The sequence below is a fragment of the Drosophila montana genome, unplaced genomic scaffold (assembly GCF_035044405.1).
Source record: "Drosophila montana isolate Dmon_TW-CO22-7 unplaced genomic scaffold, ASM3504440v1 contig_2438_1, whole genome shotgun sequence".
NCBI classification, from domain to species: Eukaryota; Metazoa; Arthropoda; class Insecta; order Diptera; family Drosophilidae; genus Drosophila; species Drosophila montana.
The window spans coordinates 2906106-2921608 of NW_026997315.1; the positions used below are offsets into that span (position 1 = coordinate 2906106).

Sequence of the window (15503 nt, forward strand, 5' to 3'; positions counted from 1 at the left end):
TTATTTACAAAATCAATTCTATTTTCACTCTTTTTAATAATTTACACTTAAAGGCTTAAAGCTTCTAAAATATTTGGAGTCAAACAGCTTTAAAGCTCCGCACCCTACCAATTGTAAGCTGTTCAACCAGCAAAGCGTTGCTATCTCTATATATAAAACTGTTTGTCCTGACTGACTGACTGACTGACTGACTGACTGACTGACTGACTGACTGACTGATTGGTGATCAACGCACAGCCCAAACCGTAAGAGCTAGGAAGCTGAAAATTTCACTGTAGCTACCTTATGTGATGTAGGTGCACGTTAAGACGGGGTTTCGGGAAATTCCACCCGCAAGTGTGGCAAAATTGCGAAAAACGTTTGTATGTAACTTTTTTGTTTACCATCGGATCGGCCTCAAACTTATTTTCAAAGATTTTTGTTCAAATTCATTTGAGGGGTGTTTCACACTTTTCGAAAAATACGTTCCTCCTTGGTGGAAATGGAGGTCAAAGATTTGGTGGGTGACGTTTCGCGCTCAAATTCATTTCCAAAGATCTATAAGAAAAATCATTTGAGACGTGTTTCACACTTTTCGCAGAATCCAAACTTCTTCGGGGGGAATGCGATTTAAAGATTTTTTGGGCGAAGTTTTAAGTTGTGTCCGATTTGCTTCAAACTTATTTTCAAAGCTCTCCATAAGAACTTAATGAACACGTATTTCAGCGATTTGGGAAATTCCACCCGCAACAGTGGTAAATTGGCGGAAAACGGTTGTATGAAAGTTTTTTGTTTACCATCCGATCGGCCCCAAATTCATTTTTTAAGATCTATGTTCAAATTCATTAGAGGGGTGCTTCACTCTTTTTGAAAAATTCATCCCTCCTTGGTGCAAATGGGGGTCAAAGATTTGGTGGATGACGTTTTGTGTTCAAATTTATTTCCAAAGATCTATAAGAAACATCATTTGAGACGTGTTTCACATTTTTCGAAAAAACCTAACCCCCTTCGGTGGAAAATGCATTTCAAAGTTTTTTTTTGTGAATTTTAAGTTTGTTTGATTCCCGTCCGATCAGTTTCAAAATCATTTTCAAAGCTTTTAGAAAACATTAATTTTATAACATACGTGCCACGGGCAAGGCCGGGTTATACCCGCTAGTAATTTATAAAAAGGTTAAATCTAAAATCGTTTAGGGGAAACTTTTAAAAGCTTAGAAAATCTCATTTTCAAAACAACTATTTAACGTACTTTAGCTTAGGCTTAGCATTTAAACAGCTTTAAAGCTCATTTCAGTGTTGGCGTTTAACAGCTTTAAAGCTCCGCACTTAAATATCTAACAATCTTATTATCAAATGGTGTGCTGTTTAAAGCTTTGTCCTTATTTACATAAAGATAATTTTCGAAAAAATTACAACTTTTTAAATACTTGGAGTCAAACAGCTTTAAAGCACCGCAACCTACCAATTGTAAGCTGTCCAACCAGCAAAGCGGTTGGAAAAATAAAATGTAAATGTAAATGTAAAAATGTACAATTTCAACCGTTTAATGAAAACATACTTAAAGCTCATTAAAGCCACTTAGCCTAACAATTATTTGAGTGTACCTTAATATTATTTACAAAATCAATTATTTTTTCACTCTTTTTAACACCTTTAACCCTTAGCGAATTTCAAACAGTGTAATTTTTCATCCCTTTTAGTGCTGCAAGCCGCATTGTTGGCACGTGGCAAAAACTCACTCGTTATGCACTTTACGACTCTAACATCTTACCTTTGTTAGGCTGAGGCGTGGGTTTGGGGTTGAGTGTGCTTGAAAATTGTTCAACAAGTTTTTTGCATTTGCCGCCTCGAGACGTTATTTGCATACAGTCTCGAATGTTTTGCTTGGCTGAATGGAATTGGTAGAATCAAAAGGAACTGAAATCCTTTTTGCATTTAACGACTCATTAGGGCTTAATTCAATCTAAGCAAATCACAGCTGCTGCTGCTGATGCTGATGCTGCTACAGACATGGCCCCTTCCTCTTTGGGCCAAACCCAAAGCCCTTGCCTTGGCACTGGCACTTGATAAGCCCTGCGGTTCACATTGGGGCATATGCGTTCATCGGTTGAATTATTATCAGCATGTTGACCGTTGGCATTTCGCCCTTTGCCCTGCTCGTTATCCTTTGGCTTTGCTGTTGCCTTTTGCAATTATCATGACGCACAGTGTGAATGGTTTTTTGGGCCAGCCGCAAAGTCACAGTGGCATATCATTTGAGTTATGTAAGTGTGCGTGCGTGTACGTGTGTGTGTGTGTTTGTGAGTGTGTGTGGTTGCCCCAGCGTCTCATCATGATGCCACAGAACCGCAACTAACACGATAGCAACATGACAACGTTTCGCTTGGCAACACGCAACGTGGTGCTTGAACCACAACAAGGATTAGAACAAGGACATCAATTTAGACGACCCGTTCGAGTTGCCAGCTTGCCGAATGTGTAAATTACAATTTTATTGACATTTTATGGCAACGCTCAACGATTGTCAAATGTAACCAAAGAAAGGTGCAAATGCCAAGTGTTGTACAACTTGTTAAAGTTAATTGTGTTGCGGTCTTAAAGGATGTTTGAATGCCTTTGCCAAATTCGAAATTAGCTGAGCGAAGTTGTGGGTATAACATCAACAAAACGGTAATACAAAAAAATTAAAGTTGAGATTGGACAGTTAAAAGGATGTTAAGTCGTAGACAATGTTATGAAGAAAACTGTCAAAAAGAGTTTTTTTCATAAAAGTTGACAACTCTAACTATAACTGTCCTCTAATGTGCCTGTCAAACTAGTTGTCAAACTTAATTTCATTGTAACAAGCAAAGCTACCAATCTAAATGTATTATTAAATATTTACAAGCTAATGCTTTTACAGGGATGTCACCTTCTAGGACACAGCTTAGATAGTTGGCGCTGAAAAGTGTTGAACAGCGATTGGCGTTTAGATATGTATTTCATTGAATAGTATTGTCAACTTATCGATTTAAGAGTAATGTTTGCCGTTATGCGCACACCCTTTATATTGAGAAGGAGATAAAAGAAAACGAAACAAACGAACAATAGAATACAAGTTATTTATTCAATATGCATAAATAAATAAAGCTTTCATATTTGTTCGACCCGGCTCAGCGTTAAATCTTATAATTAACTGAAGTAACCGTTATTTATATCTTCAGTTGAATATTACAGCTGTGCGGCATTAATAAAATTATCCGGTATAATTGCAGGCCAACTGTAAGGGCTGTAAGTACGATGGGGCTAACAGCGAAACGAGCCTGAACGAGCGCTATGAATATGGCCAAAGGACAGCAGCAGGAACGACAACAATGAAGCGCAAGTTGTCGCTGGAACAAGGCGAAGGTGGGTAACAAAAGACATGCTCTTTTGGGCAGGGTGTGGGTAAACGGGGGTGGAAGTAGTTATAAATTGAATTGTCAGCATAACAATTGGCAAATCGTTAATCAAGTTTCGCATGTCCCTTTTTGACTACACTCTCCATTGTCCTGCGGTCAGCAGATGCCTGTCAATTGTTGCGCAACGCAATGCCAAGCAAGTTGAATCAGCAGCAACAGCAGCAGCAGCAGTTTTACCAGCAACAGCAGCAGCAGCAGCCAGATGTCATGCTAATGACAACAACAACGGCTGGCAACGCGTTGCTGAAATATGCACCGTTGCCACAACAGCAACAACAACAACAACAACAACAGATGCAGCAGCAGCAGCTTTACATAAACGCATCAGCAACACACGCAACACAGCAGCAGCAGCAGCAATTATCGACAGCAACTTTGCCGCGACAACAGCAACAACAGCCAACGAATTTTGTCGCCGTGCCGAGCAGCATGCTGCGTTTCAGTGCCGCACCGAATATGCCCCTTGCTGCCGCTGGACCACCAAATTGCTATGCCCCGGCCACGGCCACAATTTACTTTCCATTTGCTTCTGCAACGGGCAGCCCAAGCCACTGCCCGCAGCCATTGGTCAAGTATCACACGATACACTTGCAATCCGCTGCCAAGCAACAGCATCGACTGCTGAGCACACTGGACGCAGCGCCAGCAGCAACTGCCACGGGACACGGTGTCGACCTGGCGACAACAACCAGCACACTGGAAGCCATCACGTTGCCGCCGCCACCTGCCTATCAGACAGCCAATATTCATCGTGAGTATCATAAATGTTAAGAGGGAAACCGAAACTTATCCAAATGAAATTAAGATTTGTTGGAGCTGGTTAATTGCCGTGATTAGCAGCGCAGCAGCAGTTGCAACAGCTCTTCTAACAGTGTCCTAACTAAATTATGCTTGAATCGTTTGGGAATTCTAAGCCCGATTTAAGAGTCTGATATATGTTTAAATTAATTTGTTTTCGTTTCTCAGCAAATATTTATTAACTTAATCAATTAAAAAAATAAATATGTTTTATTTATTTTAAAGCTTTATTTTGTTTACTCAAAAAAGCTCTTTATTTGTTGTAGCCCAAAAAAAAAAAACGATATGTATAAATACTTTTAATTGAGGCTTTTCAAAGTAGATGATTTTTCATAAGCAAATAAAAGTATTTCTAGGGTGCTTCTTGTTTCAAATAGGGAATTAATCCTCAAGAATACGAAACTATTCCTAATTATTGCAAGCAAAACAGTAATTTCTTTTTGACCTATATTGAAGGTATCGGTAACTTTTATTTAAAAGCATAGATAGGTCTCTATAAATCTCAATAACATTTTAAAGACTCTCTAATTTGACCAACTTTATTAACATAATAACTATTATTATGTATTTATAATTAACACATCATCCATACCTCCCAGAAGAACTGTTTTTTTTTTTTTTGTAAAATTTTTGAACTCAAAAATAATATCCGAATTCGCAGTATATTTATGAATATTCATTTCAATTGTATACAAAACAGCTGCACAATATTTGCTGGAATAAAATTAAATTTAACGGAACCTCTTTATATAGATGCACATTTATTATTAATACATCAGCTCAGCATATAGTACAATGGTAGACCACAGAGCTGGGTGTCAGACCTCAGGCGAGGGCAGGCCACAAATGATACCGATATTCATCAATCATACGCAGCGTTGTCTCTGTGTGTGTCTGCTCATTTGGGCGTACAATTATGTAACAATTTGCTGGCATTGCTGTCAGCAGTATTATCATGACAATCATCATTACTGAGAGCAACAACATAATGAGCAGAGATGAGAGAGCAGCGTGTTAAAGTGACAGAGTTAAGCCGGCATACTAAGCGACTTTGGCCTGTACTTTTATAGAGGGGACGGCGCATTAAAAGTTTTCAACTGCTGCCGCATGCCGTCGTCGTCGTCGTCGTTGTCGTTGTCGTGGCAAGGACATGACAAGGACAACAAGGACAACATGCACTCTCGAGCCAAGGCGAGACATGTGCGACAGCTTTTATTGACGATAATGATGACTTGGCACTTGCCACTTGCCACTTGCCACATGCCATTTCGACACAAGACGTCAGCGGCCTGTGCACAGGCAGACAATCCCCCCTATACGCCCCCTTTCCTCCTTATTGCTGCGCGTCAGCTGCATGCAAAACTCATTAAACTTATTTTACTTTGCGTTGAGAGCACGTGACAGATTTACACAAGCGGCGAGTCCTCGCCGTGTCCGGACTTCCATTATGATTGCCGGCTACAAATTGCAGTCAATATGTGTAAATAGCTGCATCGATTCCAATTTCAATATGCACCCTAATTATTTCAGCTGTTTTTATGTAGCACAAAGGACTCGGACATTCAAAGGGTGGTCATTGTCCTGCCGGCAAGCACTCTCGGCCTGGACACTCAGTTCCTGTAACCCAGTGGTTGACCACGCCATTAGCGCTCCACAAAAAGTTGCAGCAAACTGTCGACCACATTGCACCCAGCCATGTACAAAATGCATTCAACACTCTAATGACTGGTAGTGTGAGTGTGTGTGTGTGCATGTCTGTGTGCGTGTTGTGTGTGCCATCCAAGTTTAAGTAAATATTTTCAAATTGGCCATGTCCTGTGCTGGCCACAGCCCAACGCGTTCCACGCGAGCTCTGTCAGCAGCTGCGCCGGGTCTAAGTGAAAGATGCCATTACAGTTGCTTCCTTTCGGCTTTTTACTTCCTTTTTGCAATGGCCAGTTGATATGAGATATGAAAAATTTACGTTTCGGAACTGCAAATTGCGCAACTAAAGTTGAGCAAAAATATAAATGGCTTGTGGACCATTTATCCATACAGATATGATATGACTTTTGCTCTACTAAATAAGTCAAAACGAACATATTGAATTCCCAATGAGAGCTGCAGTATTTAATATACATATCTAGTTTCTGAATTTAAATTGATTAAATCCAATGTAAATTTAAACAACTTCGATATTTTCAAAGAATAATTTTTATCGGATTTTTATTTTAATTCATTTCTAAATTAATTTATAGAAAATACTTTTTTTGTAAATGATTTCATAATATATGTGTGTATATTAGGAAAAACTTGCAAAATATGGCTACCATTCGTTAGTATCGAAAATCAATAAGTCATATTTGATATACGAGGATAAGGATATTCAATAACGTATCGAAAATTTTTGTTTATATATTTAAAATTATTATTTGTCCAGGAAACTAAATAGCAGTAGGATCATTTATATCTTTTCGCCTTAAAATATTTGTCAAACTTAAACCTGGCAACTCTCTTTGCAAATAAACAGTATAAAAACGAGGCAGTTTTTATATAGTAACATTTTTTTTGTTTATATTTGTATGGCGATATTTTACTCTTCTGGCGATCAGAGCTACAGTATTTCTATAAATATAACGTAAATGCAAAAGCTAACAACCCTTTTTTAATCAAGTTAGCAAAGCACGATAAAATTCAGAAGACTTCATATTGTAGCAGTTGATAAGACATTTAAATAAGGGCAAATAACTTTTGCACACATCAGCAGCAACAGAATTTACTCGTTTTTTTCCCCCTTTTGTTTGTTACGAAAATACCTGGTAGCCCTAAATACAGTGCTGGCCAGCTATTACGTTGCCCCATGCCAGGCGTTGCCAAACTTTTGCTGGCGAATTTAAAACCAAGCGCCACATATTGTGTTGCGCTGTTCCTCGCTTAACTTTTGCAAGCGCAGAAACAAATAATTTCCCTAACTAAGTGCAACATGTTTATATATAAATATATTTTTACAGTGCTGCCTATGTGGGGCCAACAAATTCAGTTGCCGGAAGTTGCGTCGCCAGCAAAACTTTTTGTTTTCTTCATTTTTATTTTATTTTTTATTTTTTGGTCTCTACTCTACAGTTCGTTGACTGCTTTGTTATTGGGTTTTGTAGAAAGAAAAGTGCACATTTAAATTTATTTAAAAAGTATTATTAAATCAACACGTTGCCAACTCATGTGGTATGTGTTTTTATTTTTCGTCCTGCTGCAGCTGTGCGTCGGGCCAAATTTGTGACGCAGCCGCTGGCGCCAGAAATCAATACGCTGCTGACTGTGGGCGCAACGGCAACTGGCTCGAGTGATTTATCCTGCAGGCATGATTTATTGCCGCATGCATTATCTGCAGCAGCAGCAGCAGCCTCAGCAGCGACAACAACAGCGGCAGCAGCAACAGGCACTGCAACAGGAACAGGGATGCCTGCATTGTTAACCTACACGGCAGCAACAAGCAGTCCGCAACTGTCGGCCGGCATTAAGGCAACGGCAACAACAGCAGCAACAATGGCCGATAACAGTTTTATAGCCGCAGGTGTATGTGGCGCTGGCGTTGGTGCAACAACAGCAGCAGCAGCAACAACAACTACTGCAGCAGCCACGTTGTCGGCGCTGCTGAGCTCAAGTGGCAATGTGGACATCATGGAGGACGAGGACGAGCAGGAGCGTGAACGTTCCAGGTATGTGTCTGTGTGTGCTTGTGTGTACGTGTGCGTGTGTGTGTGAACTTCAAGCAGCGAGCTGGCTTTGAAAATGTGGGCTTGGTGCGTGTTGTTGGTCTTGTTAAACTGGGACGCTTCAGTTGGTCAGATGATGTTGGCGGTAGACCCTAATGGGTTCAGTCGTGGAAACATTTCCCACATTGTTATGCACTCGGCAAGGCAACCACAATGGAACGCACATTATGTACGAGTTAGGGTTAGCAATTTGTTGGGCGGAGTATAGGGAAAATGTTCCATAATTGCTCAACTATTTTCTTAAAATAATTCAATTAACCCAAAGACGCTTGAAAATGACCTAAAGAAAATGACTTATAAATTTATAAAATCAAAGTTTAAGATATTTTTTGAAAATCGCTTCACATTTTTTTGGACATGCACATTTTTTTTTACTTATTTAATTATAAACAATACCCAGAGATACTCTTCCTACTTACATTTAATTGGTAAATTTTAAAGTAAACCATTTATATAAATGTTTATTTTTTTATAGTTTTTTTTATATTTGAATTTTTATGAAATTTACCCTTTAATCGTGCAAGATATAAAAATCTGGAAGCTTACACAAAAAAGTTTCTGGCATTGCCGAAATTGTCCAAAATGCAATAACATCTAAAAATTCATGTTGTTCCTTTTTAAAAACTAATTAAAATTATTTTACATATCCCAATTAGCAAAGATTTTCTACTGCACAAAGACATAAGCTTACTAAACATAAAACTAAAATTTCAAATATTAAACGTAAGTTAATAAAAGGAAAACTTTGCACATCTCTCAAATCATAATTGGCTGTAGCACAGATTTAACAATTTATGTAATGCACACAAAGTCAAAGGCATTTAAAAGTTGTTTTTGATTCCATATACTTCAAGCTGAGTTTTACTTTTTTGTTGGTTGCCTTTTTGCCATTGCTGATGCAAGGAATTTTAATCCAGTGCCGAGGCATAATTCCACAGTTGCATGTGATAACAAACTGTTAATTTCATTTCATAAACAAACTTTCTGCTGTACATTGGCAACACTTTAAATCAACACTTCAGAATATTTGCTTGCATATTGCTGCGGCGGCCACTTGGTTGCAGGCTCGCTGCCAGCCCCGCATCCAGCCAAACATTTGCGGGTACGGCTGTGGCAAGTGGCACGCTGTCTGAATTTGCCACTTTCAGTCGGCAGCAGCCGTCGCGGATATTTTTTGGGTCTTTCATACATTTTGAGCATTTTATTTAATAAAATCCAGCAGCGGGTAATTAATTTTGACAGTGAACCTGTGCACGCGCTGCTGGCGCCCTCTGGCGGCGGGCAGCGCGCACAGCGAAGCTTCTTCAATTTCAGCAGCACACTGTCTGAGTGTGTATGTGTGTGTGCGGGTGGGTGTGCGCGTAATTAATTGTAAGCCGAGCTGCAAACTGAATCAGGTCAATTAATTTCATGCGAATTGTGCGGCCACAGCTCCAGCTCCTGTTCCGCTTCTCTCATGATTTCTTCTTGGCGCTTGCTTTAATTTACAGAAAATTTGAGCTGCTTTAAGCCTTACCTACTTCTCGACTTGGCCGACGTGCGTCCTAAATCAAAACAGTTGACTGCCATCCAAAGGTCTTGGCTGGAGCAGGCTCTTTGCACCCAGCCTCTGCGCTGGCTCTCAAGTGTGCTGTTGCTTGTAGTTTGCCAAGCTGCCGGCCAATCGCACGTTAAGTGCAAGTCGAAGTGGCTGACATCCTGCCAGGCAGGACCTAGCTGGACCCGGCTGCCTGCAGGCCAGCCTGCTGGTCATTGGCACAGACAAGTTCAATAAACGCACCGCAAATTGATTTGACCAAGCACACTTGTGAGCCACTGTCGAGTGCAACTCAAGTGGACTCTTCTCCTGGCCAGCAGCAATATGCATTAGCATGAGCGTCGTAGCTTTTATCATGCTTTAATAGGCCTTTATTCCTTATAAGTGGTTGCGCTTCGCTTACTCCACGATTTGAAGCATCATTTTGTGTTTATTTTTTAATGAGTTTTCTTTTGAAGCTCATCTGTTCGGAAATGTAACTACACAGCAGATGTTCCCAGAGTAGCGAGGATGAGATATTTAATCTGAGCTGCTTTTCCACCACTTTCGAAATGGTTTACTGACTTAGAAAATATTATTGACAAAGAAGCTAAATTTCATTTTCAAAAGTCTATCCTTTGAATTTTAATATTAAATACAAAAAAATTACCCATTGTTGCCCGGCTCAGCAATTACTTTTGATAAGTCAGTGACAAATATAAAAATTCTCGCTGGACTTGGATACCTTAGCCAGGCCGGTTCATAATGTCGTTTTGGGAAAGAAAACTTATACGGCTAGGTTAAAAAAAAGACTACTTTCTACTATTTTCTTTTCACCCAAAAGGAAATCTTAACATTACAACTGATTAACACTTATGGTTTTGGCTATGATTTGATTATATGTATATATATAAATATAAATATATTCATTTAAATACAATAAGCTGAATCGTCTTTAAGCCGCGTCCAAACTGAATTTGAACTATTTCATGAGGCAACAAAAAAATAATTCTTCATATTGATATTCTCCGTATGATAATTAATTCTGATTTAACCCAAGTGCTCGCATACTCGCATACAAAGATAACTTTTCACTGCATGAAAATTTTATTTCCATCATATTTTTAGGGTGTCGGAATAATTTTACTTTTCTAAATACACATCGCATTATTATATCTTAAGTGCGAATACCATTCGTAGGAACTGTTCATAGTCTATGGTTATGACGCCTTTCATGTCTGTGTCGTATTCCCTGAAGGCTGCTGTCAGTGTGTATAGCACAATGCAACATTGTATGAAATCGTCAAACAGAATATTTCCTCGACCAAACCGATCAAATTTATGAAGTAAGATTTCAATCAGTTGATCCGTTAGCCGAAATCCAAAGGTTGTGAGTGCGTTTTTTAGCTCCAGCCTATCAATAAAGCCCGAATCGTCGGTGTCAAATGAACGGAAACAATTTTGCCAATCGGTTACGTATTTCCACAATGCTCCAAAGTCCTGAAAGGAAACTGTGCCACGATTCTCGCGATCGAACATCCCAATAATCAGCCGTACCGTTTCCGGATTGAAGGCAGACCAAGTGCCATTCGAAAGCGCCATCTGCAGCTCATCAGCGGAAATAAACCCGCTCTTGTCCTTGTCAACACGTTGAAATACATCCCACAAAAATTTGTCATCAGGCATGCCGCTCGGCTGGTTCATTTTAAAGATCTTGAAATAAGGAAATATAAAAATGTTTGCTGTTATATAAAAGATCTCGGAATATATACTTTCAATTCAAACAAAAGGTCGTTAAAATGAATCAGATAAAGCTTTGTTGCACTGATTGGATAATTTAAAGGCTGTCAGCTGACTGGCAAAGTGTTTGTCACATATCTAGGGTTCACTTTTGCAAATGCGGGTACACAATTTATCGAATTGTTCGAGCTGAGGCTCTGTGAAACTAAAGTTTCTTGGCCAACTTTGATGAGATTTATAAAACTCCAATCAATAGATATTCACTCTTAAAACGTTGAATTTGTTTATGCAGACAAAAAGTTAAGTTGTACAACCAATTTGCGACATGAGAGTTGCATTACAGAAAATCAATATTAACAAAAATACAGGAGTTGAGTTCCCCGTGTGAATGCGAGCCGAAAAACAACTGGAAAAGCATACAAAAGAAAATACGCTATATATTTATGAATTCACTTATTCTCCCGACCTTAAAGTAAGTGAAAAATAATGTGCAGGTTCAATGAACACGTCATCGCCATCAACCCAATATGATAGCTGATCAAAATAAATAATTATTGGCTTAACCCTTAAAGGCCGTGGGCCATGGTCCGCCCCAGCTAACAGACACGCCCACCTGAAAGCCTGCCTATTTACAATCTAGCGTTGGTTCAATTCTATTAAATCTCGCTTAAAGCTGTCTGGTAGCTAAATCACTTGGTCAACTCGGCGTATACGCAATATAAAATAGCTCGTACGCCACGTATGACGCACCAACTGTTTGTTTTTATGGTTTATTGATTGGCCAGTGAGCGCCTGGCAGACGTGCTTGGGCATTACTTTTTTTGATGCCCTTTGGCTGTTTGTTGTGTGGCTTTGGCCTGCTTATAGATATATTTAATTGATGCCGTTTTATGGCCAAACGCTGCGTAAATATTTGTTAAACGTTTTCCTCTACTTACGCCTGTCTTTTCATCACTTCTATTTCATAGCAATTGCCCGCATGGCACACCGTCGCGTGTGCCGCTGATAGCGAGCTCCGGCTGCGCCGCATTGGGTCTGCCCCATGAGCTGCCGCTGGCCGAGAAGTCCGGCACCGGGCAACAGGCGCGCGGTCTGCTAAATGCGACAGCTGCCAGCTTCAATCGGCATACGCTGCAGCCGTTAAATCGGAAGACACTGCTGCTGACGCGTCGCTGTCAGAAGCATGCGACGGCGCTGTACGATGCCACCGCCAACACGGAGACCTCCGACGACGAGGAGTACATGCAGCATGGCAGCGAGCAGTTTGTGCTGAAGAAGCTAAGGCCCAGCCGGCCCAATGGCTCCCTTGAGTGTGTACAGCACCAGATGGCGGATGATGAGGAAGACGAAGATGATGATGATGATGACGATGAGGATGAGGAGTCGCAGCGACAGGTGCCCATCAGTCTGGTGCTCTTCATACTAATGTGCTACATATGCGTGGGCACCGTTATCTTTGCGCTGTGGGAGAACTGGTCGCTGGTGGATGGCGCCTACTTTTGCTTTGTCACGCTCTCCACGATTGGCTACGGTGACTTTGTGCCCGCACGGAGCTTCAATGGACCCGAACTGCAGCTGTACGCGTGCTGTGCTTATCTGCTGCTCGGCCTCGTCCTGGTGGCCATGTCCTTTAGTATACTCGAGACGCAGCTGATGTGGAAATGCAAACGGATTGCGGTCCGACTGAAGCTAACCAGCAATTGATCCCACAGCCCCATCTCTCATGTTGTGTATATGTATGTGTGACCAGGACACGCTCCTATTAGACATATAGTTGTTAGTGCTAAATGTAATCGTAATACTGTAATGCATGCTTAATCAAGTGTATAATATATATATGGTCTCTAAAAAGACATCCACATGTACATGCAACTCGTAAGTCTGTTGTCTGATCTACTCTTAAACAAAACAACAACAAAAATGTGTAAATAAAATGAATTTTTGCAAATTAAGTAAACATTTTCAATGCAGCAGCAACAGCTCTTAACAAGCTCCACATCATTATTATGATAATCAGTATTTTTTTGGAAATATGATAGATGTTTGCGTACGTGTATGGCGTGCAGATATCCTGCCCGCTCCCAGGACACAACCCCCCTTTGTCGCTCTCTAAGTTTTGGCCAATGAATGTCGAGCTGTGTGGCATGCGGCAACTGGATGTGTGTGTGTACAGATTCTTTGTCAGCTGCCATATGAAAGGACGTGGCTGCTAATAGTTTATGACATATTCGTGTAGCATATTTATGGGCCGCTTTTGGCGTCTCGTTGAGCCACACGCTGCGTGCCCTGACCAATTGGCAGTGAAATATGCTGTTTAACAGACGTTGACAGCCAAATGCGTATCAACTGACAGACTGGACACTGCGGCACTTGTGTGGATGTCACCAGCAGCTACTAAATGGTATATTAGAGCACTTGAAGGATTCTGGTAAACAAATTTCGCTAGAATTGCTCCATGTAATCAAATACCAAGGTAATTTTCAAAATAGTCAATCAATTTTAATTTTTTACAGTCGAATTGAAGAGAACTTAAAAATAAAATTAATTAAATTATATATTTTCACTGTTATTATTTTAGTTTAAATTAATTAAATTAAATTATTTATATAGTCTACATATATATGTTGCTAATATTAACAATCCAATTTATATATAGTTTTCTGATTATATTAATAATATATTAAAAACAATTTTACAAAAATTCTTTTCGTAAAATTAGTTTCAAAATATTTTACCTAATTTTTTTTTACTTATATTTATGTATATGTTATGTTAATAATTTTAGCTTTTTGTGTTGAATTTATTTTTTTTTTTACAAGGTTCATTGCATATTAATACTCTTTAGAAATTCCTCGCCTTCTAGAATAATAACTGAAGTATTTTTTATATCCTCAAGTAAAACACAAGATGCTTGGGATTCGCAGCAGAAAAACGTTTCAACTCTTTTTTTTATGAATTTCTTAACTATGTTTTCCTAGTATATGCTTTTGAGCTTTTATATCCATGTTTGTGATTAAATTCGTTATCTATTTCAAATGTATCAAATTGTGAAAGCCTCAGGCTTGAGGAATCATATTAAAATACTTTTAAGTACATATTAGTCTGTGTGGAAGGTTTCATATTTGTCTTAATTTATTCCAAGAACTTACCTTTTTATGCCCGTTTCTCCCTTTTTTCCGGTGCGTGCTCAAAATACCTGCGCTTATCCCCTACTGACAGAGCGAATCAGCTAAAAGCTTCAAATTTCATGGGGCTCATACAAGGAGACGCGCACACACACACACACACACACACAACCATTCAGCACACACTCTGCGGCAGCTACTTGGACCGTTCATCATGTTTGCCGTGGCTTTGAGCGCATACAAAGTATGTTAAGAGTAGAGCATAAATTTCAAAAGTGCCACGCGTCATCAAAATCAAATGCCAGGCGCAGAGAAAAATAAATAAAAATAATAAAAAAATAAAAAAGAGGGAATGTCCCTACTCTGCACAATGCCAACCGAAGCCAAAAAGTTAGCGTTGTGTTTGCAACTTGTCAGCGACGCCGGCGACAAAGGCAACAAGATGTATCGCAAAATCAATTGATATGACATCAAATTGAATTTGTAATTTTGCTCCCCAGCTTCTTTTTTCTGCATCCTCTTCTGCTTGTTCCTTTTTCAATAGCCTCCGGCTTGGCGCAACGCTTAGCTCTCTGTTCAACTTGTTTATGTTGTTTGTGTCTTTATTGCTTTTAATGCTTCCAGCTTAAGAATTTACGCACGTCTTGCCCTTCCAGCCGGGCAGACGCATAAAAATCAACCATCCAGAAGAGAAATCGCCCCTCGACATGCGTTTGCGCCGGTCCAGGCCATACGATTATATGTAAATGGCTATATTGGTGGCCTTATTAGCCGGGGGAACTTGTCAGCGGGGCATATAAATTTTCTTAGGTAGCTTGTATTTGATAAAAGTCGCGCTCGTGCTTTGCCATATGTCTTTGCGAGCGATATTCCGATTTGCCTTATGGTCTGAATAACACAAAAATATATTCATATCGATGACCCAGCTCCAATACTTTTAACAAGAGCTGGGCTTACGTCAAACGTTTTTTATTTCGAACCAACAACTGGGCTTAAAACATTAAAGGAAATGTATTTTTGGTTCAGGTTAAGGCTGAGCTGTTTTTTTTTGGGAGCTGGTTTGGTTTTAGGTTCGGCTTATAGTACAATATTAAAAAATGTAAAACTGTGGCGCAGGTTGGAAGTACCTGCTATAGGAAATTATTTATTTTTG

At 39.7% G+C, this 15503-nt stretch overlaps 2 protein-coding genes across 4 annotated transcripts in view; one reads left to right on the forward strand and one right to left on the reverse strand.

Moving 5' to 3' along the window:
• The window catches only part of LOC135428005 (maternal protein pumilio), a 61872-nt gene extending 48690 nt beyond the window's left edge, over positions 1–13182 (forward strand). The window contains exons 1-5 of one of the 3 annotated variants that reach the window (XM_064681794.1): positions 3065–3159; positions 3234–3366; positions 3520–4170; positions 7450–7912; positions 12194–13182. In XM_064681794.1, coding sequence (XP_064537864.1) covers positions 3333–3366; positions 3520–4170; positions 7450–7912; positions 12194–12929 — 1884 coding nt within the window. In that variant the 5' untranslated portion in view covers positions 3065–3159; positions 3234–3332 and the 3' untranslated portion in view covers positions 12930–13182. Of the gene's footprint in view, positions 1–3064; positions 3160–3233; positions 3367–3519; positions 4171–7449; positions 7913–12193 lie in introns of those variants that run through there. The other 2 variants (XM_064681792.1, XM_064681793.1) reach the window with 2 other exon arrangements.
• On the reverse strand, positions 10574–11438 carry LOC135428007 (programmed cell death protein 6-like). The gene is made up of 2 exons (XM_064681796.1): positions 11258–11438; positions 10574–11198 (listed from the first exon to the last, which is right to left on the reverse strand). Exon 2 carries the CDS (start codon positions 11187–11189, stop codon positions 10656–10658), a length of 534 nt encoding a protein of 177 aa, XP_064537866.1. The 5' UTR covers positions 11190–11198; positions 11258–11438; the 3' UTR covers positions 10574–10655.
• Positions 13183–15503: the final 2321 nt, after the last annotated feature.